The sequence below is a fragment of the Phyllobates terribilis genome, unplaced genomic scaffold (genome assembly GCF_046119375.1).
Source record: "Phyllobates terribilis strain yellow unplaced genomic scaffold, ASM4611937v1 Scaffold_1__5_contigs__length_1240528914, whole genome shotgun sequence".
In the NCBI taxonomy this organism is placed as follows: domain Eukaryota; kingdom Metazoa; phylum Chordata; class Amphibia; order Anura; family Dendrobatidae; genus Phyllobates; species Phyllobates terribilis.
The window spans coordinates 1,129,505,247-1,129,531,198 of NW_027362761.1; the positions used below are offsets into that span (position 1 = coordinate 1,129,505,247).

Genomic DNA, 25,952 nt, shown 5'->3' on the forward strand with positions numbered 1-25,952 from the left:
AAGCTAACAAAAGCGAATTCACCGCTGTTTCTTTACGAAACAGATCAGTTTGAAGGCAATTCTAAGTGTCTCTCTTAATTTTGACATCCAGGAAATCAATGGAGTCCCTATCAAAATGATAGGTCAAATGTATATTGAGGGAATTTTGATTAAGGTGCCCCATAAAGGCAGCGAGGTCATTCGCAGTACCCTGCCAGATCAAGAATACGTCATCAATGTACCACGTCCAAAAGAGGACGCGGTCCATTGCGGCGCACTGATCGGACAGGAAAAGGTCCCTCTCCCACAGCCCCAGGAAAAGGTTGGCATAGGATGGTGCAAAGGATGCCACCATGGCGGTACCCTGGAGCTGCAGGTAGAAGGACCCTTTAAATAGAAAAAAATTATGCGACAAGGTAAATTGTAAAAGCTGAGTGATGAACCCACTCATGATAGGAGACACAGAAGAGGTATGTAGGAAAAATTGCGTTGCCTGAATCCCATCTGTATGCCGAATACTAGTATTCAAGGACTCAACATCGCATGCAACTAAAAGTGTATCTGGGTCGATGTGAAGGCCGTCAATTTTTCTTAGGAGATCACTCGTGTCCTTGGTGAAGGAAGGTAATAATTCAACCAACGGCTGTAATTTGGAGTCGATAAATCGGTTCACATTTTCAAGATAGTTACCCCGACCAGAAATGATGTGATGCCTTTTGTATGTATATATTTTTCATGAATGCGGGCACTTTTGTGCTCTTTTACCACTGTAACCATAGTTTAATAAAGGTTTTTTATTATACCTTATGTGTCATATGATATCCTTTTGGACATAACATTCGGCAATTTCTCTTGGTTACTGCCCCATATATGTATAGCACTTGGTTGAGTGCTATTTGATAAAACATCAGATAGCACTCATCTGAGTTATATGCCAGTGAGAGCGAACCCTAAATATGTAAATGGTATTGCTGTTCTTTACAGGACTGTATTAGTACATAGAGTTACACATCTATATACAAATACACAATCTATCTACCTGAATATTAGGGATGAAATAAAAGTCACATTTTTGTTTTCATTATTCACTTATAATAATTGCATACTTTATATACGTTTTAAAAATAAATATGAGAAATAAACAGCTAATATGGACATGTAGTACTTGGTATCCCCAATACAGTGAACAGATCATTAACAGACATCGGTGAGATTGTTTTTTTTATATTTATTAAATTCATAAAAAAGTTAACACAAATGTAATGTTTGCATATATGTTTGGAGAAATGTTACTTAACCCCTTTAGGACCAAGCCACTTTGTACGTTAATAACCGAGTTTCATTTTCCAAGTCTTGCCAGTGTCACTTTTTGTGGAAATAACTCTGGAACGCTTTAACATATCCCAGTGATTCTGAGACTATTTTTTCGTGACATGTTGTACTTCATGTTAGTGATAAATTTTGGTCGACATGATTTGCGTTTATGAAAATATAAAAAATTTGACAAAAAATGTGTACATTTTGCAATTTTCAGACGGAAAATTTTTCTGCTCTTAAATCAGAGAGTTATACCACATGAAATAGTTAATAAATAGCATTTACCAGATTTCTACTTTACATCTTCATCATTTTTAAAACATTTTTTGTTAAGAAGTTAGAAAGGTTAACATTTATTATCAATTTCTCTTTTTTAAAACAAAATTTACAAAACCATTTTTTACATCACATCACATTTGACTTTGAGGGGCCTATTTGACAGAAAATACCCCAAAACTGCTCTACTCAATGTGCTTAAAACCACATTAAAGAAGTCTATTAACCCTTCAGGTTCTTCACAAAAATTAAAGAAATGTGGAAGGAAAAATGAATATTTTACTTTTTTTACAAAAATTTTACTTTATCCCCCATTGTTTTATTTTCAAAGGGGTAACAGGAGAAAATGGACCTCAAAAGTTGTTGTGCAAATATGTGGGGGAAAACTACTGTTTGGGCGCACGGCAGGGCTCAGAAGGGAAGGAGCGTTATTTGACTTTTGGAGTTCAAATTGTCTGGAATAGATAGGAGACGCCATGTCACATTTGCAGAGCCTCTGATGTGCCTAAACAGTGGAAACCCTATTTTGGAAACTACACCCCTCAAAGAATTTATCTAGAGGTGTGGTAAGCATCTTAAACTAATAGGTGCTTCAGAGAATTTTAAAACATTGAACTGTGAGAATTTAAAATTACATTTTTTCCCCAGAAATATTGTTTTAGCCCCCAATTTTTCATTTTCATAAAGGTAACAGGAGAAAATGAACCCCAGAATTTGTAGAATAGTTTGCAGACATCATATACAGAGCCCCTAAGTGTCAGAAGAGAAGAACCCCCCCTCAATTGACCTCAATTTGGAAATTACACCACTCCGGTAATTTATCTACTGGTGTAGTGATGATTCTAACTCCATGTGTTTTCCAGAAACTAACAGCAATGGATGTTGCTAAGTGAAAATGCAAATATGTAATTGTAGTGCCCAGTACATTGTAGTTCCCGTACAGTGTAGTGCCCGTACATTGTGCCCGGCTCGTGCTTCTGGAGAAACTCACCCCGTACATTAGGTGGGTTCTCCTCGCTACAGTAATGCCAAAGCTGTGGACGCTAACTGCGGTTTAGGCACATTGTGGAGCTCAGGAGGAGGGGGGCATTTGGATTTGGGAGATCAGACTTCCGTGGCATTCTTTTGGTGGGAGCCACGTCACTTTTCCAGAGCCTTTGTGCTACCAGTAATGTGGAAGCCCACCATATTTTTGTTAACAGATGATGAACCTGAGTGAGGACTTGCCTTTGTTTGTGAATTGAGTTTAATCTTTTATTGGGAACATTTTACATAACGTCTGGGATCACATTCATCTGGAGCTCTATGCTGTGCATTTATATTGGGGTTTCCATATAAATCTCCAAGTGTCATAATTCAGAGGAAACCCCCGAAGGATCAGTTAACTATAATGAGGCAGCAGAGTTACTCTGGACTCTGTCTGGCCTCTGTTCAGCGGTGTCCTTCTTTTGAGAGGTGCACAAAACTGTGGCGTACCGTACTTTTATGCATGCCTAAAAAGATGGACACCGCGGGATCATAGGTCAGGCGGCGTCCACAGTGCCTCCATCTGCCTCATTATAGTGCATCTCCAGTCAGGGGTTCCGTCTTAATCACATATTTCAAAGATTTACATGGAAACCCCGGTGTAAGCGCCCAGCGCAGAGCGCCGGATGAATGTGAGCCGAGCCTTACTGCGATCAACAAACAAATTAACAGCAGGTCAAGAATTGGTTTCATTTATTTTTACACCGTTCCTCGTGCAGTATACAGTACAGACCTAAAGTTTGGACACACCTTCTCATTTAAAGATTTTTTCTGTATTTTCATGATTATAAAAATTGTACATTCACACTGAAGGCATCAAAACTATGAATTAACACATGTGGAATTATATAGTTAACAAAAAAGTGTGAAACAACTGAAAATATGTCTTATATTCTATGTTCTTCAAGGTAGCCACCTTTTGTTTTGATGACTGCTTTGCACACACTTGGCATTCTCTTGATGAGCTTCAAGAGATAGTTACCGAAAATGGTCTACCAACAATCTTGAAGGAGTTCCCAGAGATGCTTAGCACTTGTTGGTCCTTTTGCCTTCACTCTGCGGTCCAGCTCACCCCAAACCATCTCGATTGGGTTCAGGTCTGGTGACTGTGGAGGCCAGGTCATCTGGCATAGCACCCCATCACTCTCCTCCTTGGTCAAATAGCCCTTACACAGCCTGGAGGTGTGTTTGAGGTCATTGTCCTGATGAAAAATAAATGATGGTCCAACTAAACGCAAACCGGATGGAATAGCATGCCGCTGCAAGATGCTGTGGTAGCCATGCTGGTTCAGTATGCCTTCAATTTTGAATAAATCCCCAGCAGTGTCACCAGTAAAGCACCCCCACACCATCACACTTCCTCTTCCATGCTTCACGGTGGGAACCAGGCATGTAGAGTCCATCCGTTCACCTTTTCTGCGTCGCCCAAAGACACTGTGGTTGAAACCAAAGATCTCAAATTTGGACTCATCAGACCAAAGCAGATTTCCACTGGTCTAATGTCCATTCCTTGTGTTCTTTAGCCCAAACAAGTCTCTTCTGCTTGTTGCCTGTCCTTAGCAGTGGTTTCCTAGCAGCTATTTTACCATGAAGACCTGCTGCACAAAGTCTCCTCTTAACAGTTGTTGAAGAGATGTGTCTGCTGCTAGAACTCTGTGTGGCATTGACCTGGCCTCTAATCTGAGCTGCTGTTAACCTGCGATTTCTGAGGCTGGTGACTTGGATAAACTTAGCCTCAGAAGCAGAGGTGACTCTTGGTCTTCCTTTCCTGGGGTGGTCCTCATGTGAGCCAGTTTCTTTGTAGCGCTTGATAGTTTTTGCAACTTCACTTGGGGACACTTTCAAAGTTTTCCCAATTTTTCACACTGGCTGACCTTCATTTCTTAAAGTAATGATGACCACTTGTTTTTCTTTACTTAGAATTTGTATTATGGCAAGAAAAAAGCAGCTAACAGTCTATTCAGTAGGACTATCAGCTGAGTTTCCACCTGACTTCTGCACAACACAACTGATGGTCCCAACCCTATTTATAAGACTAGAAATCCCACTTATTAAACCTGACAGGGCACACCTGTGAAGTGAAAACCATTTCCGGTGACTACCTCTTGAAGCTCATCAAGAGAATGCATAGAGTGTGCAAAGCAGTCATCAAAGCAAAAGGTGACTACTTTGAAGAACCGAGAATATAAGACATATTTTCAGTTGTTTCACACTTTTTTGTTAAGTATATAATTCCACATGTGTTAATTCACAGTTTTGATGCCTTCAGTGTGAATGCACAATTTTCATAGTCATGAAAATGCAGAAAAATCTTTAAATGAGAAGGTGTGTCCAAACTTTTGGTCTGTACTGTATGTGATTAGATTACTTTATTCTTCAGGTCGGTGTGATAACAGCGATACCAATTTTATATACAGTTGTGCTCAAAAGTTTACATAGCCCGGCAGAATTTTTGCTTTCTTGGCCTTGTTTCAGAGAATATGAATGATAACAAAAAACTTTTTCTCCACTCATGGTTATTGGTTGGGTGAAGTCATTTATTGTCAAACTACTGTGTTTTCTCTTTTTAAATCTTAATGACAACCAAAAACATCCAAATGACCCTGATCAAAAGTTCACATACCCTGGTGATTTTGGCCTGATAACATGCTCAGAATTTGACACAAATGGGTTTGAATGGCTACTAAAGGTAACATCCTCACCTGTGACCTGTTTGCTTGTAACCAGTGTGTGTGCATAAAAGCTGAGTGAGTTTCTGGGATCCAGAGAGACTCTTGCATCTTTCATCCCGCCACTGACGTTTCTGGATTGTGAGTCATGGGGAAAGCAGAAGAATTGTCAACGGATCTACGGGAAAAGGTAGTTGAACTGTATAACATAGGAAAGGGATACAAAAAAATATCCAAGGAATTAATAATGCCAGTTAGAAGAGTTCAAACTGTGATTAACAAATGGAAAATCAGGGGCTCTATAAAAAACAAACCACAGTCAGATAGATCAACAAAAATTTCAGCCACAACTGCCTGGAAATTGTTTGGGATGCAAAGAAAAACCCACAAATAACATCAGCTGGAATTCAGGACTCTCTGAAAACTAGCGGTGTGGCTGTTTCAAGATGCACAATAAGGAGGCACTTGAAGAAAAATGGGCTGCATGGTCGACTCACCAGAAGAAAGCCATTACTCCGCAAATGCCACAAAGTATCTCGCCTACAATATGCCAAATAGCACAGAGACAAGCCTCAAAACTTCTGGAACAAGGTAATTTGGAGTGATGAGACCAAAATTGAACTTGTTGGCTACAACCATAAATGTTATGTTTGGAGAGAGGTCAACGAGGCCTATGATGAAAGGAACACCATTCCTACAATAAAGCACGGAGGTGGATCGCTAATATTTTGGGGATGTGTGAGCTACAAAGGCACAGGAAACTTGGTAAAAGTTGAAGGAAAGATGAATGCAGCACGTTATCAGCAAATACTGGAGGCAAATTTGCACACATCAGCCCGGAAGCTGCCCATGGGACGTACTTGGACTTTCCAACATGACAACTATCTAAAACACAAGGCAAGTCGACCTGTCATTGGCTACAGCAGAACAAAGTGAAGGTTCTGGAGTGGCCATCTCAGTCTCCTGACCTCTATATCATTGAGCCACTATAGGGAGATCTCAAGCGCGCAGTTCATGCTAGACAGCCCAGGAATTTACAGGAACTGGAGGCTTTTTGCCAAGAAGAATGGGCAGCTTTACCATCTGAGAAAATAAAGAACCTCATCCACAACTACCACAAAAGACTTCAAGCTGTCATTGATGTTAGAGGGGGCAAAACATGGTATTAAGAACGGGGGTATGTGAACTTTTGATCAGGGTCATTTGGATGTTTTTGGTTGTCATTAAGATTTAAAAAGAGAAAAAACAGTAGTTTGACAATAAATGGCTTCACCCAACCAATAACCATGAGTGGAGAAAACGTTTTTTTGTTATCATTCATATTCTCTGAAACAAGGCCAAGAAAGCAAAAATTCGGCAGGGGTATGTAAACTTTTGAGCACAACTGTATTTTTTTTTATATTTGTAAGCTGTCACACACTAGAAGCCGCTTTTTTTTGCAAAATAAAGTTTCTGCATCGCCATATTTTGAGAGCTATAATTTTTCTGCCGATGGTCACATGAGGGCTTGTTTTTTGCGGGACAAGTTGACGTTTTTAATGGTACCATTTTCAAACGCATAACATTTTTTGATCGCTTTCTCTTACGATTTTTGGGAGGCAGAATGAACAAAAAACAACAATTCAGGATTTTTTTATTTGTTTGTTTGTTTTTTATGCCATTCACCGTGTGATAAAAGTGATAAGGCAGTTTAATTCTTTGAGTCAGTACGATTACAGAGATACTACACTGCTCAAAAAAATAAATGGAACACTTAAACAACAGAATATAACTCCAAGTAAATCAAACTTCTGTGAAATCAAACTGTCCACTTAGGAAGTAACACTGATTGACAATCAATTTCACATGCTGTTGTGCAAATGGAATAGACAATAGATGGAAATTATTGACAATTATCAAAACACCCTCAATAAAGGAGTGGTTCTGCAGGTGGGGACCACAGACCACATCTCAGTACCAATGCTTTCTGGCTGATGTTTTGGTCACTTTTGAATGTTTGTTGTGCTTTCACACTCGTGGTAGCATGAGACGGACTCTACAACCCACAGAAGTTGCTCAGGTAGTGCAGCTCATCCAGGATGGCACATCAATGCGAGCTGTGGCAAGAAGGTTTGCTGTGTCTGTCAGCGTAGTGTCCAGAGGCTGGAGGCACTATCAGGAGACAGGCCAGTACACCAGAAGACGTGGAGGGGGCCGTAGGAGGGCAACAACCCAGCAGCAGGACCACTACCTCCGCCTTTGTGCAAGGAGGAACAGGACGAGCACTGCCAGAGCCCTGCAAAATGACCTCTAGCAGGCCACAAATGTGCATGTGTCTGCACAGATGGTTAGAAACCGACTCTATGAGGGTGGTATGAGGGCCCGACGTCCACAGATGGGGGTTGTGCTCACAGTCCAATACCGTGCAGGACGCTTGGCATTTTCCACAGAACGCCAGGATTGGCAAAATCGCCACTGGCGCCCTGGACTCTTCACAGATGAAAGCAGGTTCACACTGAGCACATGTGACAGATGTTACAGAGTCTGGAGACGCCGTGGAGAGCGATCTGCTGACTACAACATCCTTCAGCATGACCGATTTGGCAGTGGGTCAGTAATGGTGTGAGGTGGCATTTCTTTGGAGGGCCGCACACCCCTCCATGTGCTTGCCACAGGTAGCCTGACTACCTTTAGGTACCGAGATGAGATCTTCAGACCCCTTGTGACACCATATGCCGGTGTGGTTGGCCCTCGGTTCCTCCTAATGCAGGACAATGCCAAACCTCATGTGGCTGGAGTGTGTCAGCAGTTCCTGCAAGATGAAGGCATTGAAGCTATGGACTGGCCCGCCCTTTCCCCAGACCTGAATCCGATTGAGCACATCTGGGACATCATGTCTCGCTCCATCCACCAACGTCACGTTGCACCACAGACTGTCCAGGAGTTGGCGGATGCTTTAGTCCAGGTCTGGGAGGAGATCCCACAGGAGACCATCCGCAACCTCATCAGGAGCATGCCCAGGCATGGAGGTCATACAGGCACGTGGAGGCCACACACAATACTGAGCCTCATTTTGACTTGTTTTAAGGACATTACATCAAAGTTGGATCAGCCTGTAGTGTGTTTTTCCACTTTAATTTTGGGGGTAACTACAAATCCAGGCCTCCATTGGTTAATAAATTTGATTTCCATTGATGATTTTTGTGTGATTTTGTTGTCAGCACATTCAACTTTGTACAGAACAAAGTATTCAATGAGAATATTTCATTCATTCAGATCTAGGATGTGTTATTTGAGTGTTCCCTTTATTTTTTTGAGCAGTGTACATTTATATAATTTTTTTGTGTTTTGGCACTTCTACACAATAAAAACTATTTTATAGAAAGAAATTGTGTTTGCATCGCTTTATTCTGAGAGCTATAACTTTTTTATTTTTCACTGATGGAGCTTTATGGCACCTTGCTTTTTTTGCGGGACAAAATGACATTTTCAGCGATACCATTTTTATTTACATTTGTCTTTTTGGTCGCATTTTATTCCACTTTCTCTCCAGTAGTATGATGAAAAACCATAGTTTTTTGCCACTTTTTTATGGTGTTTACTGAAGGGGTTTACTAGTGGGACAGTTTTGTAGGTCAGGTCGTTCCAGACATGGCGATACCAAATGTGTGTACTTTTTTTGTTTTATTTTTGTTTTTACATCATGAATTGCAATGCACCAGCACTGCAATGCATGAGACCTGTGTGATTACACAGGCACGTCACCTGTTACACCCTGCCTGTGGCAGCGATCTGAGTGCGGGGACCTATTACTAGAGATGAGCGTTGTTCTACTCGAACTGTTCGCCAATCTCAAATTCGAGCTGTTTTGGGCGGTGTTCGAGCCGGTCGGCGAACACGAACAATTTGAGAAAAATTCGGCTGTTCGAGGTTATGTTCGATAACTGTTCGTGCACCAAAATCATAACTGGATTTTTTCTCAGTAATGATGAAAATTAATGTTAATACGCAGTTTGAGTGTACAGCGGGGCGGGGGGAGGGGTAGGGGATGGATCTCTGCAGGAACAATGAAGATCTCCATTTTTTTTTCTCTTTCCCGCATTTGCAGTGGGGAGGTGCAATCTGTCAGCCTATCAGCAGCGCACACACGGAGCGAAGTGCTTTTTTTCACACAAGCAAGGGCATGTGTGATTGGCAGTGTATGTCACATGTCCTTGCCCTATAAGACCAAGCCATTTTCCCCGTCGCCACCATTTTCTCACTGCTGCAGCTGCGTGTTAGACGGCACCGCTGTTGCTGTGTGCGCTATACCTTGTTAATTTCAAGCCAATTTTCGCACAAATATACAGATAGCTTGGGAGTAGGGAATAGTTGTGATTGCAGTCCTTTTAAGGACTAGGTTACAGCATTTCCTACGACTTTTATCAGGCAGGTCTGTGCTCTTAAATAGATAGATTGTGGGAGTAAAGACTAATTGTAATTGGAGTCCTTTTCAGGACTAGGTTACATCAGTTCCTATCAGTTTTTGCCAGGCAGGTCTGTGCCAGTGCTGTGCAAGTTTTTTTCACAGCATTTGGCTGAATCTAGCAAAGCTAATCCTTTTTGGCCTATTGCAGAGTGTGTTAGTCAGTGGAGTAGCCTATCTGTGTTGCAAGATATACCACCTGTGTATAGAATACCAATTTTTTTACTGCACCTAGTGAAGTAAAATCTTTTGGGCATAGCATCATTCTATTAGTCCATCTATACTGACCTCCATCAGGTTGCAAACTGAATATAATTTTTTTCTGCATCTAGCTCTGAAAAAATATTTGGGCTTCTAGCAGTGTGTGGGACTTGGTCTATTAGTCCATCTATACTGACCTCCATCAGGTTGCAAATTAAAAATAATTTTTTTCTTCATTTAGCTCTGAAAAAATATTTGGGCTTCTAGCAGTGTGTGGGACTTGTTCTATTAGTCCTTCTATACTGACCTCCAGCAGGTTGCAAATTGAATATAATTTTTTTCTGCATCTAGCTCTGAAAAAATATTTGGGCTTCTAGCGGTGTGTGGGACTTGGTCTATTAGTCCATCTATACTGACCTCCATCAGGTTGCAAATTAAAAATAATTTTTTTCTGCATCTAGCTCTGAAAAAATATTTGGGCTTCTAGCAGTGTGTGGGACTTGGTCTATTAGTCCATCTATACTGACCTCCATCAGGTTGCAAATTAAAAATAATTTTTTTCTTCATTTATCTCTGAAAAAATATTTGGGCTTCTAGCAGCGTGTGGGACTTGTTCTATTAGTCCATCTATACTGACCTCCATCAGGTTGCAAATTAAAAATAATTTTTTTCTGCATCTAGCTCTGAAAAAATATTTGGGCTTCTAGCAGTGTGTGGGACTTGGTCTATTAGTCCATCTATACTGACCTCCATCAGGTTGCAAATTAAAAATAATTTTTTTCTGCATCTAGCTCTGAAAAAATATTTGGGCTTCTAGCAGTGTGTGGGACTTGGTCTATTAGTCCATCTATACTGACCTCCATCAGGTTGCAAATTGAATCAAAAAATTTTCTGCATCTAGCTCTGAAAAAATATTTGGGCTTCTAGCGGTGTGTGGGACTTGGTCTATTAGTCCATCTATACTGACCTCCATCAGGTTGCAAATTAAAAATAATTTTTTTCTGCATCTAGCTCTGAAAAAATATTTGGGCTTCTAGCAGTGTGTGGGACTTGGTCTATTAGTCCATCTATACTGACCTCCATCAGGTTGCAAATTAAAAATAATTTTTTTCTTCATTTAGCTCTGAAAAAATATTTGGGCTTCTAGCAGTGTGTGGGACTTGTTCTATTAGTCCTTCTATACTGACGTCCAGCAGGTTGCAAATTGAATATAATTTTTTTCTGCATCTAGCTCTGAAAAAATATTTGGGCTTCTAGCGGTGTGTGGGACTTGGTCTATTAGTCCATCTATACTGACCTCCATCAGGTTGCAAATTAAAAATAATTTTTTTCTGCATCTAGCTCTGAAAAAATATTTGGGCTTCTAGCAGTGTGTGGGACTTGGTCTATTAGTCCATCTATACTGACCTCCATCAGGTTGCAAATTAAAAATAATTTTTTTCTGCATCTAGCTCTGAAAAAATATTTGGGCTTCTAGCAGTGTGTGGGACTTGTTCTATTAGTCCTTCTATACTGACCTCCAGCAGGTTGCAAATTTAATAAAAAAAATTTCTGCATCTAGCTCTGAAAAAATATTTGGGCTTCTAGCGGTGTTTGGGACTTGGTCTATTAGTCCATCTATACTGACCTCCATCAGGTTGCAAATTAAAAATAATTTTTTTCTGCATCTAACCCAGCCAATAGTTTTGGCCTAATACCACAGTTTGGCCACTCAGCTCTGCTCGGTTACCATCCATTGTTTTTTTATGCAAACAACTCCAGAGTTGTGAATTAGTTAACCACCAAAATGAGTGGAAAAAGGCCTGCTGCTGGTGGAAAGGGGAATAGGCGTGTTGGGAAGGGGAAAAAAGGTTGTGTCCGTGGGGTAGGTGCAGAAGAAAGACCATCTTCCAGCCAAACTAAAATGTCTACTTCTTTTAGCGGACAATGTGATAAGATCCCTTTCTTACGGCCACGCCAATCGCTACAAATTCCAGATGAGGCACAAAAACAGCAGGTGCTTCAACGGATATCAAGTGCTCCTTTAAGTGGGCTCTCCTCCACATCAACTTCAACATCACAAATACTCCAGTCCTCAAAGGTGTCACCCAAATCGCACTTGCTTCCTCACAGCTCCCAAATCTCCAGCTGCCCGTCTGAGTATGAGGTAGAACAGATGGTTGAGTCTGCAGAGCTGTTTACTCATACTATAGCCTGGGAATCAGAGGTCGACTCCAGCGCTTCTGTGAATCCAGACGAGGAAATGATCTGCACTGATGCCCAGAATCTTTATGAGTCGGATCCAGGACCAGACGCAGAAGGTTCTGACCATAATGTAGACCCTCATTCCCAAACTGTAACTCCTGTTGGTGGAGACAATGAGGAAGACGATGATAAGACTCAAATACCTGATTGGAGCGACAACTTTAGTTTTTTGTCAGGGCAGGAACAGGTTGGCTCTGAGGACGACGGGTGTGATAACGCACAGGGTGATGATGATGAGGTCGGAGATCCCACTTACTGTCAACCCACAGTCAGTCAAGAGATGAGGTCAGCAGAGGAGGTGGAGGAAGATGCTAGTGACGACGAGGTCAGGTTGCGCCTTCCTGGACAGAGACGTAGTACTGGAAGCACGTCAACAACTGCATCCTCAAACACAACTCTGCCTCTCACCACAAGTCGTGGTGGCTCTTCAGGTCGCATGGGTGCTAACCCTTGCATAGCCTGGGCATTTTTTCAGATCGATAAAGATGACCCAACTCGTGTTATCTGTAACATTTGTCAGCAAAAGCTAAGTAGAGGCCAAAAAATACATAGTTTGAGTACTTCATGCATGAACCGGCACATGGACATGAAGCATAAGTTGCAGTGGGAAGCTCAGTGTGCTACAATGCGGTCTAGCCGGCCGGGCCAACCACCGTCTGCCATATCTTGTGCATCCGCGGCCTCTTCATCCTCTGTGACTGGGGGGACAGCAGTCACACCTGTTTTGGGGCGCAGACCTGCCACCTCTTTACCCGCAACAGCCAGCGTGATTGGCAGGTCATCATTTTCTTTGGAGGTGGTAACACCAGCTGGTCTTGAGCGCTGTCCGACATCGATAGCACCACCTTTGGATCAAGGCAACCTAACATGTCCGCCTGCATCTTCCTCACAGACCGGCAGTTTGCCGGGGACACCCTTATCAACCCCGTCTAAGCACAATAGCCAGCCCTCGGTCCCTCAGATGTGGACAAGTAAAAGACCATTTCCTCCTAGCCATGAGAAAGCTAAGAGGTTGAATTTCACCATCTGCAAGCTCTTGGCTACAGAAATGCTGCCTTTCCGCCTGGTGGACACAGAGGATTTTCGAGACCTTATGTCCGTCGCAGTGCCCCAGTACCAGATGCCCAGTCGGCACTACTTCTCAAAGAAAGGTGTGCCTGCGCTCCACCAGCATGTCGCACACAACATCACCGCTTCTTTGAGAAACTCTGTGTGTGACAGGGTGCATTTCACCACAGACACTTGGACGAGTAGGCATGGACAGGGGCGTTACATGTCGCTGACTGGGCACTGGGTAACTATGGTGACAGCAGGACAAGGGGCTGCTGTCCAAGTCTTGCCGTCCCCACGAGTTGTGCGTCAATCCTCTTTATGTCATTTTTCCTCCACTGCTTCTGCCTCCTCAACCTCCTCTTGGTCTTCCACCTGCACCCAAAGCCTGTCTGGTCATGCCACAAGCTTTCTAACTGCGCAGAAGGGATCCTGCACACCTCCTTACTATGCTGGCAGTAGGGCTCAACGTCATCAGGCGGTTTTTACATTGAAATGTCTGGGAAATGTGAGTCACACAGCTGAGGAGTTGTGGTCAGCTCTGGAGAACCAATTTCATGAATGGTTGTCTCCACTGGACCTGAAACCAGGGAAGGCCGTGTGCGACAATGCTGCAAACCTGGGTGCGGCCCTTCGCCGGGGCAATGTCACACACGTGCCTTGTATGGCTCACGTGTTGAACCTGGTTGTCCAGCAATTTTTAGCCCACTATCCCAGACTAGATGGCCTTCTGCAGAGGGCACGGTCGCTGTGTGCTCACTTCCGCCGTTCGCATCCCGCAGCTCAGCGACTTACATCTCTACAGAAGTCGTTGGGCCTGCCACTTCACCGGCTAAAATGCGATGTGCCTACCCGGTGGAATTCAACTCTGCACATGTTGCAGCGACTGTGGCAGCACCGACAAGCCCTGGTGCAATACGTTCTGACGTATAGCCTGGGCCAACGAGATTCAGAGGTGGGGCAAATCACGCTGGAGGAGTGGTCTCAGATCAGGGACCTATGCACCCTTCTGCACAGTTTTGAAATGGCGACGAAGATGTTTAGTGCTGACGATGCCATTATCAGCATGACTATTCCGGTGATTTACATGCTGGAGCACATGTTAAACAGAATTCGGAGTCAGGTGGTGGCACAAGAGGAGGTGGAGGAAGTAGAGGAGGAGGAGTTGTATGCGGAAGGGCTAACATCTGCAAGGTCCAGACGGTCGGCAGCACCAGGGCGGCAGGCATGTGAGGGTGGGGGAGATGATTTTACCAGGGCGCATGGTAGCAGCCAAACTAGTGAGGAAGGTGCAGGAGCCCAGGAAGAAGTGGAGGACGAACTGATGGAAGACTCATTAGATGAGGGAGACCTTGATCACATTTCTGTTGTGCGAGGTTGGGGGGAGAGGACAGAGGAAGGAAGCATGATTGTTACCTCGCCACCAACACAACAGGGACTTGGTGCTCCTGGATGCGCAACACACATGAGTGCCTTCTTGCTGCACTACCTGCAACATGACCCTCGAATTGTGAGAATTAGAAATAATCCTGACTACTGGGTTGCCACACTGTTAGATCCCCGGTACAAAAGTAAATTTGCAGAAATTATTCCTGCCATAGAAAGGGATGCACGCATGCAGTAGTATCAGCAGAGACTGTTGCAGAATCTTACATGTGCTTTTCCACAAAATACCAGTGGTGCACGTAGTGAATCTCACAGTTCCAACTTGCCAACCGTGGGACCGTCAAGTGTTCAGCACTCAAACCGTAACAGAACCACAGTATCTGCTGGTAACATCAATTTTGCGGAATCATTTCACCACTTTTTTAGCCCATCCTTTGCAAGGCCACAGGAGACAAGAAGTCTGACACATAGTCAACGCCTAGAGACGATGGTACAGGAGTATCTCCAAGTAAACATTGAAGCCACGACTGTGTCACTGGACCCTTGCTCTTTTTGGGCTTCCAATCTGGATAAATGGCCGGAGCTAGCCACTTACGCCTTGGAGATCTTGTCATGCCCCGCAGCCAGCGTTCTGTCTGAACGTGTGTTCAGCGCTGCTGGTGGTGTGCTGACAGATAAGCGCACGCGGCTCTCCACTGATAATGTAGACAGACTCACGTTCATAAAGATGAACAAATCATGGATCCGAAACGACTTTTCTACCCCTGTGTCATCCTGGGGAGAGTAAAAGCTTGATGATTGGTTAAAATCACCCTACCAACCGTTTTAAGCTTTCAAATTACTAATCATGTTTATCTGTATCTTGACTGGAAAATAATTTGGGCTTTGTAGCAGTGTGCAGCACTGATCCTATTAGGCCATCTATAATAAGCTTCACCAGATTTAAAATTAAAAATAATTTTTAGCTGCATCTAGCCCGGAAAATAATTTTGGGGCTCCGAGATGCGCAAGACATATAAGTGCCTTCTTGCTGCACTACCTGCAGCATGACCCTCATATTGTCAGAATTCGAAGTAATCATGACTACTGGGTTGCCACACTCTTAGATCCCCCAAACTTTTCGATCAACCTTTTCATTTTAATAAAGACCAAAAAAATGGTCATTTTTGAAATTATAAGCATTAGCAGGTTGTTAGAAACTGAAATCAAACAGTTTTCAACTCAAAACTTTATTCTAGGTGATGTTACATTTTCACATAGGACCCCTTGTTCGAAAGGAGCTTCTGAACTCTCTCGTCCATTGAATTTGTCAGGTTTTGGATGGTTTCTGCTTCAATTGTTTTGCATGAGGACAGAATACCCTCCCAGAGCTGTTGCTTAGATGTGAACTGCCTCCCGCCATCATAGACACTCCTTTTAATGATGCTCCAAAGGTTCTGAATGGGGTAGAGGTCAGGGGAGCATGGGGGTCACACCATAAGTTTGTCCCCTTTTATGCCCATATCAGCCAGAGATGCAGATGTTTTATGTGCAGCATGAGATGGTGCATTATCATGCAGAAAAATGATCTTGCTGTGAAATACACGGTTCTTCTTCTTGAACCATGGCAGGAAGTGCTGTTTGAGAAAATCCACATACATTATGGAGTTCATCTTTAGCGCCTTCAGGGATCCTAAAGGGGCCGACAATCTCTCTCCCCATGATTCCAGCCCAAAACATTACTCCACCTCCTCCTTGTTGGCGCTGTAGCCGTGTTTGCGTGGGGTGTCCATCAACCAGCCATCCTCCACTCCATTCATCTGGACCATCGAGCGCTGCACGGCACTCATCCGTGAACAAAACAGTTTTGAAATCAGTCTTCATGTAATGTTTGGCCCACTGGAGCCGTTTCTGCTTGTGTGAAGTGGATAGAGGAGGTCGACAGGATGGCGTATGCACAGCTGCAAACCTCTGAAGGACCCTGCATCTTGTTGTTCGGGGGACGTTGGAGGCACAAGCAGCTTCAAAAACTTGTCTGCTGCTATGACAAGGCTTTTTTGCCGCTGCTCTTTCAACCTGACGTAATTGCCTGTAGGAAAGAGTCCTCAATTTGCCCTTATCAGCACGCACACGTGTGTACTGTGAATCAGCTACATACTTCTTGATTGCCAAGACACTTCATCCTGATCATCGCACAATGTTGATTGTAGTCATGCCTTGACCTAAACACTCCACAATTTGTTGCTTCTCAGCAGCCGACACATCCTTTTTCTTTCCCATTTTGGCAGAAAATGTAGGCTGCTTAATAATGTGAGAGAGCCTTCTTAAGTAGTCTTGCCTTTCATTGGACACACCTGCCAAACTAATTAGCACAGGTGTCTGCAATTTTATTACAGTGATATAAAGAGCCCTGACACACATCACCATCAATGAGTTTAACTGACAAACAAACAAATTCTTCCCTTATCACTCCTAAACACTTTTTGCATAATAATTTGGAACGCGGTGTACATGTGCTTTTCCACAAAACACCAGTGGTTCACGTAGTGAATCTTACAGTTCTAACTTGCCAACCGTGGTCTGTATGGAATTGTTCAATAAAGGGCCCAAAATTAAGATAACATAGATGGGAGAGGTCTCTATGAATAGGAATTCCTAAGTATTTGATACCCTGTGAGGGCCAGGCAAAGGGAAAGTTGGACTGGATGGAATCCTATATGGATTTAGGGAGGGAGACATCGAGGGCCTCAGACTTCGCTGCATTGATTTTAAAATTTTACCATGTAACAAAGTGATCTATTTCAGCCATAACAGCAGGGATGGATATATGTGATTGAGTGATATATACTAGGACATCATCAGCAAATAGAGAGCACTTGTACTCGGTGCCTCCCACCTCAATCCACCTAATATTGGGGTTATGGCGAATTGATGAGAGCAGGTGCTCCGTCACTAGGATGTATAAGAGAGGGGACAGAGGACATCCCTGCCTTGTCCCATTGGTGATTGTGAAAGGTGATGAAAATGTTCTGACGCACCCCCTGGGCCTTGGGACACCCGGAGCCGGACCCTTTTTGGTGGATGCTGGTGGTTGTAGTCTTCGTGGCGGCGATCCGGTTCCGTGGCTCAGGGCGGTCAAACCAGTGGCGGAACTATTTATGTGGTTTTCATGTTTAAATGTCCGACTACGCCACCCGTGGATTGCGGTCAGAGTGAACCGCCGCTACAGGGCAGACCGCTAAGGCTGGTGTTGTGGGTGCAGCAGAGCGTAGCATAACTCCCCACGGGAGGAGTATAGCCTCAGGGCAGTGTATGCGGAGGATGGGGGTGATGGTGCAGGGCAGCAGCAGTAACGACACGGAGTCAGTGATGCAGTTCAGGGTCTTTACTCACAGTTCTTATTATCCAGACCACGTCTGCAGGTAACGGCTGCCCACGTCGTACTGTGCTCACCAGGTGAGGGGCTCAGACAACTCCCAGATAACTTTGGAGCGCTTCACAGGACCCCCTTTGTGTGTCCTTTGTCTGGCCTTTCTTACCAACACTTCTGTCCGGCTGCCTCGGGCCTCCTGTTGGTAAACTTGGCGCCAGTTTCCCTGACCCTATGTGGTGCCTTCCTAGCGGGTGGAGCAAGGGGCTGCGCCACATAAAATGTCAGAGCCTCCGGTTTCTAGCTGAGGGTCGTTTCCTGCCTCCACTAGTTCGGGGACCGGTCTCCCCCTTTGGCCTGACCCCTCCACGCAGGTGGATTCGGGCGTGCGGTGGCGACTCGCCCGTCCGCACCCCTGGGATCCCTTCATTCCTCGTTCCTGGAGCCTTCTCCGCTCCTCTTCCTTCCTTCTCCCTCTTGCAGGCCTGGGCCTCTGTTACTAGGCCCGCCTCCGGAGCAGAGCTCATGCAGAGCCCCTGCTCCCTGCCACTTCTGCTCAGACTTCTCTGCACTGAACTAAGATGGTGCCCACCTTTTATACTCCCTTCTCAATGCACCCAGGAACTGCTTCCTCCCTGCTCCTGCACTGCAGGGTTCCCCTTCCTCAGTGTTCCCTCCCCCCACTCCAGCCAGGGACAGGGACTGTCGTGCCCATCTCAGGGGCATATTGGTCGCCCTGCCCCACGGCAATGTGGTGTAATGCATGCAGGTGTCGGGTCCTGATCCACACTCCATCCTTATCTGAGAGTGAGATATCACACCTCTGGGTGAGGTGCAATACGTCTGTAGCAACCGAGCCCTCGGTGCTACAGTTCCATTTATCTTCAGCCTAGGTGACGTATTGTGATACAGGGCCGTGATTTTGGCTATAAAAGGGTCCCCTAGACCCCTACCCCAAGCTTTTTAAGAGAATCATATATGGCGTGCCAGGAGACTCTATGGAATGCTTTCTCAGCATCCAACGAGAGTATCTACTTACAAATTTTTAACTGCATCTAGCCCAGGAAATACTTTGTGCCTAGTAGCAGTGTCTGCTAGTCAGCGGATTATCCCGGCTGTTAAGCAAGCTACACCACCTGTAGTTTGGACACTTAATTTTTTCAAAGGAAATGCTTCGGGACCACGGGATACTTAGTGAAGAGCATCAGGAGGCACCCCAAGGCATAGGGGCTGGGACTGGCACTAGGATGCCTTGCGGTGGACAGCCGAGCTCGATCCTTATAAAAGCTTTTTAACTGCAGCAGCTTTAGTGGACGCTACTGGAGCTGGAATTACGCGGCTGCTGGCATGAGACTTGCCCTCCAATAGATCCTTGTAAATGGATTTAAAGTGTATTCATTCAAATTAGAGGGACAATTTAAATTAAAAAGCTTAGAGCTGCCTCCACCACAGGGGGGCTCTCTCGACCCACCAGCGGACAGGCACCAGTATTGGGAGAGGGGGGCTGGCCGTCAGGGTTCACCGCGGCTCTGGCACAAACCCGGCGACACGGAAGTGGCACGGGCAGGAGCGGACTGGCCGTCTCGGCTTCTCACTTTTTGGATTTTAGAAGGGCATGACATGCCTATATCTGTGTCTCCCCCTCCTTTTACTCCTCCACCTCTTTTCTTTTCGCATGACTATATGTACTTGTCACTTTTCCATGTGTTAGTTGTGTCTTCTGAGCAGTTTGTCAGCTTTTGGACACCTTTGAAGGTGTTTTCTATGTGTTTCTATGTGTTTTTGTTTGCCTGCCATTGGTTTTAACGGTGTTCGAAGGTGTTCGACGAACAGTTCGACGAACAGTTCGGCGAATACACGGGTGTTCGACGAACCGAACCGAACTCGAACACTACGGGGGTGGCTCAACACTACCTATTACATGGGTCTCCGCACCTCTCAGTGACAGCTGTCAGCACGGAACTGTCACTGTGTACACACAGTTTAAATCCATGATGGACCTATCACGTCACGATGCAGGAACTGACACCCGCTTATGACGTGCTATGTTCGTCATTAGTCGTAAAGGGGTTAAAAAATATAGCTTTTCTTGCAAAAAATAAAGACCTTACTTACTACTACCTTATTTATTAAAGCTTGCATAAAAATAAAATTGGTATGGGTCTTACAACTCTGAATGAATGAGCCAAAAAATATCTGACCATCTGAACAAGTGCTTCACACAAAAGGTCATTGTGTATATGCACGTTTTATGAGTATGTGCATATTTTATATGTGCTTGTGCGCATGTTTGCACTATGTCTGAGTGCACAATGCGTTAATGTGTGGACAATTTATTAGCATATTTTATATATTTGCTTAGTGTGAATATTTACTTATGTAATTTCAGGTGGGCCTGATGGAGGTTGGACCCTGACACAAATCCTGCACATTGGCCCTTTACTGTCTGTGTCCTCCACTGCTGCTATTAATATAATATTACTTTTAGAAATGTAAAGTATACATTAAAAATTAAAATTATTATTATGTACTTAGGCAAGAAAAAACATTCCTATTGCTGTGATGGCCCTGAAGGAGGAGATGAAGACTCTTTTATTAAAACTGCATAATACAAGGTATAGTACTATGTGCATTTTGAAGTTTGCACATCCAGCACTTGTTGTGTTACATTTAGACATTTTTCCTTTTGGTAAGCGCTGAATGTCCCATCCTCCCATATAAACAATAGAAATGTTGGCTATGTTTTAAACTGTTATGTCTGAGCAGAGATGTAACTAGAGTCCTATGGGTCCAGGTGCCAAATTTGGATCTAAGCCCCCACCAGCATTTTGGTCAGATGCATGGGCCCCGGTAGCATTTAAGATTCTATAAAGACGTACAGTGGTGTGAAAAAGTGTTTGCCCCCTTCCTGATTTCTTATTCTTTTGCATGTTTGTCACACTTAAATGTTTCAGATCACAAAACAAATTTAAATATTAGACAAAGATCACAAGTAAACACAAAATGTAGTTTTTAAATGAAGATCTTTATTATTAAGGAAAAAAGAAATCCAAACCTACAGGGCCCTGTGTGAAAAAGTTTTTTTTGTGTTTATTTGTGTTATCTTTGTCTAATATTTTAATTTGTTTTTGTGACCTGAAACATTTAAATGTGACAAACATGCAAAATAATAAGATATCAGGAAGGAGGCAAACACTTTTTCACAACTCTGTATGTGTTTACAGTACATAGCAGGGGCATATTTATAAGAATATCTTAGCACAGGAAATTTTTTTCACACATCAAATTGTCAAATTATGGAACTTATTTTTTATTCCAAGATTTATTGATTAAAATATACTTTGTTCGTGGAACAACCACTTTTAAGGTCAATGTAAACAATTCCACAATAAGAAAGACATTGAACAAAAATTGCTCCATGTACCGTATTTTTCGGACCATAAGACGCACTTTTTTTCCCTCAAATTTGGGAGGAAAATGGGGGGTGCGTCTTATGTTCCGAACGTAGAGCTTACCTGATAGTTGCGATGGTGGTGGAGCAGGATCGCAGGGCCCTCCTTTCCTTCCCTCCTTCAGGAACTCGGCGGTGGCAGCAGAAGAGGTGAGATGCTGTGGGCCGGTGTCTGGCTGGGGGCCGGTGAGCGGCGTGTGCGGCTTTCCGGTGTGCTTGGCCATCTTCCTGAAGCTGTGATCTACAGGAAAATGGCCATGCACACTGGAAAGCCGCACACGCCACTCTGGCACGCCGCTCACCGGCCCCCAGCTAGAAACCGGCCACCTGCCAGGCACCAGGCCTCATCCATCTCACCTCTTCTGCTGCAGCCGCCAGGTTCCTGAGGGAGGGAACGGAGGGCCCTGTGATCTTGCTCCACCGCCACCGCAACTCCCCGCTGCTGGAGCACCAACTTCCTGAAGGACCCTGCCTCCAGTATCCCTTGATCCACCACTCCCCAGGAAAGATACCTATTCATAATATAAGACGAACCCCCATCTTATAAAAAATATTTTTTCCTATATTCCACCCCAAGCATTTGCCAGAAAAACATGTATATGACCTTTTTATATTATGTCCTGGAATAAGTAAAAAATGCAAATGTTTGGAAAAAATATGTCCTCAAATACACCACATTCCACCATAAAACATCATACCACATTTCAAACATTGTGGTGGTAGAGTGATGGTGTAGAGTTGGTTTGCTTCTACAGGACCTGGATGACTTGTCATCATTGATGGAACCATGAATTCTGCACTCTACCAGAAAACCATAAAGGAGAATCACCCCCCCCCCTAGGTTTTTTACCTTAAATGTTAAGAGAAATTTGGTTATGCAGAACAATGATGCAAAACACAAAAGCAAGTCCACCTTTGCATGTCTCAAAAGAAATAAAATTTAGGTTCTGACTGGTCATATCAAACCATATTGTATGTGACTGCTCTGTTCATTTGCCAGCAATATACTGACTCAGTTTATTGCCGGCAAATCAGGTCACCGCATGTGCAGTGAGTATTTTCCCACGCATGCAATGAGCTGAACTGAGTTTAACTCACTGCAAGCGTGGGAAAATACTCACTGCGCATGCGCAGCCTCATTTGCCGGGAATACACTGAGTCAGTGTATTGCCGGCAAATGAACAGAGCAGTCACATACAGTGTGGCCGCTCTGTTCATGGGATCTTCGTGGGACACTCATTATTTGTACTGCGTTGGAAAGGTAAGGATGAGTTTGATTTATTATTTTACCTTTATTACAGGTGATCGTGGGCTTCAGGCATTAGCTGTAAGGTGAGTATATGGTGTTTTTTTTATTTTTTGCAGAGGCAGCGAACATCGGGGACGAGGTGTAGGTGAGTCTAATGTGTTTTATTTTTATTTTAATTTTTTTTATTCATTTCAACTTTTTTTTTTGCATTCAGCACAGCACAGGCACCAGCGGATGGGAGACTACTGCTCCTATCCAGAGGAGCCTGTGCTCGCTGTTTCCTATGGCAGAAGGTGCCAGCTGATGGTGGCAATAGTACCATCAGCCGGCGCTTATGACCCGCGGTAAGCTTTTTACCGCCAGGTCACTATCACAGCTGTGGCATCATGCTGACACCTGTCAGCATAATGCCGCAGCGCTCTGATCGTGGTAATGCTATTACCGCCGATCAGAGCCTGTGTTTCCTGTGCTGTCATGCAAGTGACAGTGCGGGAAACACCCGAACAGTAACACGGACTTCCTCTGGAAGTCCGTGTTCGTGGTCTGTGACCGAACAGTAGGTGTTCGGTACGGACGCCGAACTTTACTGTTCGGGTTCGCCCAACACTATTCCCCACATAGACCGACTGACAGCTTATGGTAATGACTGCAAACTATACCAGAAATGCAAAGTTTTGATTTAGGGTAAATAGACAGTAGCACTGTAAGTAACTAAATCCTTCTCACATTCCAGATGGACAAGTTTTTGTATCCATTTAAAAGGAAAAAGCATCCCAAAGGCATGGCAGGTTTTGCTTAGTAAATTAAAACAGAACTCCAGAATCATAATTACTCAACAGCAGCAACCAGACGAACAATTAGCGATGTTAAAACTGGTGAGAAAAATTCCAAAAATGTTTATACAATGATTTTCGATTCATCCTGTAATAATGATGTATGCTTTTTTTCTTATTTGCAGATTACAGCTGCTAAGCCAACGTAAAGTGGAATGTGAAATTTCTACTTCAAAATACAGAAACTTTGTAAAATAATTGTTTCTTAATATTGTACATTTTATAAACTTTTACATGAAAATATTGTTACATAATGTTTTTACGTAAAAATAGTTAATTTTACTTAAAAATACAGATATAGTAAAGTACTGCAAGGGTATGATCATATGTTATAGATTTCCTACAAACATTTCTGCAATTGGAAATCAACATCATATATTGGAGTGGGGTTATTTCTGGAAAATGTGTATGGATTTCTGCAAACCATATTTAAAATAATCAGGACAGTGGAAGAAAAATGAACCCCATTGTGAACAAGATAAAAATTAAACTCCATGCTAATTCATTTTGCCTCCAGAATAGGAATTATTTTTTCCCACAGCTAAACATTTTCTAAAACTTTGCTTTTTTGTTTTTTGGATTGCAATTACAAACATCTCAAAACCCACAGCATGAAACACAAGATGAACTCAATCTGAATGGTCAAAGCATTAGTATTTTAGCTAAACAGCTTGGCATCCAAGTTAAAACATTAAACAGGAACTGAGCTTGTATCTTTCCAGTTGATAATGGCTTCATTACATAGCCATTTTCTGCCTCTAACACCACCAGATGCATTGGAGCTCCTCCCGCTGCTGTTAACTACTTATATGCTGCAGTCAATCTCTGACAGTGGCATTTGAAGTACGCAAACTTACTTGCCATTTCAAATGGTCATCAGCCCCCTCCTGACACGATTGTGAGTTGGTAAAGGGCTGCTATGGTAGCCAGTGGTCTGCTAAAGTCCCCTGTACATGCCATGACACTGCTCCCATGAAGACCAGCCTGTGGTAGGCATTCATTAGAGATCATGATTTTTGCTGTATATTGCAATACTGTAGTATTACTAAAGGACAAGCATTTGGATGATCACAGGTTCAAATCGCTTGTGGGACTAAAAGATAAAATAAGTAAAAATAAATATATTTTTTATTGTCACGTACGTAAAAATCTGGTCTGTCAAAATATAAAATTGATTAACCTGTTGAGTAAAAGTTGTAACGGGAAATAAATGTAAACATCAGAAGTCGACAAAATAAGCAATCAAAAAGTTGTATCAACATCAAAATGTTATTATTATAAACAATAGCTTTCCACGCAAAAAAACAAGTCCTCACACAGCTCCATCAACTAGAAATGTAAATGTTACAGTTTTTGGAAAATGGTGACACAAGCAAAAAAAAATTTTTTTCTACTAATTTTCATTTTCACCATACAATGAATACCATAAAAAAATATGTTTGTAATTTTGGAGTACTACTATCACCTGGTGATTATACTGCTAACTGCAGCTAGTTATTAAGCATACTCCCATTAACAGGTGATATGCTGAGATGAATTAGAGGATTCAGGAATCATCTTATATTGTACTGATGTCGCCTCCACTGGGGATCTTTTTTGAATCAAAATAAATGAGTAATATATTCTAGCGGTACTCTTAGTGGCTAATCTTGCTATTATGATCTATTACTGTTATATAAGAACAGGCTTTTGTGAGAGACTCTGAATAGTTGGGTCTCTCTGGACTACATGTCGTCTTGTTAGACGTTATAGCCTATAGCTTGATGTCTTTCTATATATCCATCTGAGCTAACAGCATTTGATCATCTTTTCACAAATTTTATGTCTATTTCTATGTTACACAGTATTTGTTTGTGTGCTTTAAGGCAATATTTTAATGATATCTAGTAAAGGCTATTTTTTATGGGTTTTTTGATGTGAGATATAATTATATACCCATGAGGTTATCCTATTTATGTATGGTTTTTCAGCCAATCGAACAAGAATGTTTTCATTTACAAGCAGAAAACAGAGACCTTGAAAATAGTGTGGAATTTCAAAATAAAGTATATTAGATGTGGAGGGTACTGTACTAGTTTCATTGTGAAATAAAAATACATTTTTTAAATTTTCTCTGTGTGCTGGTTTTGTCCTCTTTTCTTGTTCTGTCTATGCTGAGACAAATGGATCATTTGAAATTTAAATTCACTGGCTTGGCCGAATATTTCTAAAAAAAATAATTTGTGCAAATCACAACACTAAAAAGTTTCTAACTGATATTTCCTATGATTTTATTGAACCCCTTTTCAGCACTGTAATGCAAATATCCTTTTTAATTTCCAAGTGACCTCAACCTATCTGGTTGGTTGTAAATGGATGATAAACAGTGGCAACCAGCAGCCTATTTAATTGCACACTGCAGATGCAGACTTTGCAGGCTACTTGTATTGTAGCAATAGCATTATCATTTTTTTTCTAACAAGAAAAACAGGAAAAGGA

At 42.9% G+C, this 25,952-nt stretch overlaps 1 protein-coding gene across 2 annotated transcripts in view; it reads left to right on the plus strand.

Annotated features, from left to right (window-relative positions):
- The window catches only part of LOC141161747 (uncharacterized), a 192,366-nt gene extending 166,785 nt beyond the window's left edge, over window positions 1-25,581 (plus strand). For both annotated transcript variants that reach the window (XM_073647014.1, XM_073647023.1), the window contains exons 21-23: window positions 20,477-20,556; window positions 23,375-23,516; window positions 23,600-25,581. In XM_073647014.1, the coding sequence (XP_073503115.1) occupies window positions 20,477-20,556; window positions 23,375-23,516; window positions 23,600-23,623 (246 nt within the window). In that variant the 3' untranslated portion in view covers window positions 23,624-25,581. The remainder of the gene's footprint in view (window positions 1-20,476; window positions 20,557-23,374; window positions 23,517-23,599) is intronic.
- Window positions 25,582-25,952: the final 371 nt, after the last annotated feature.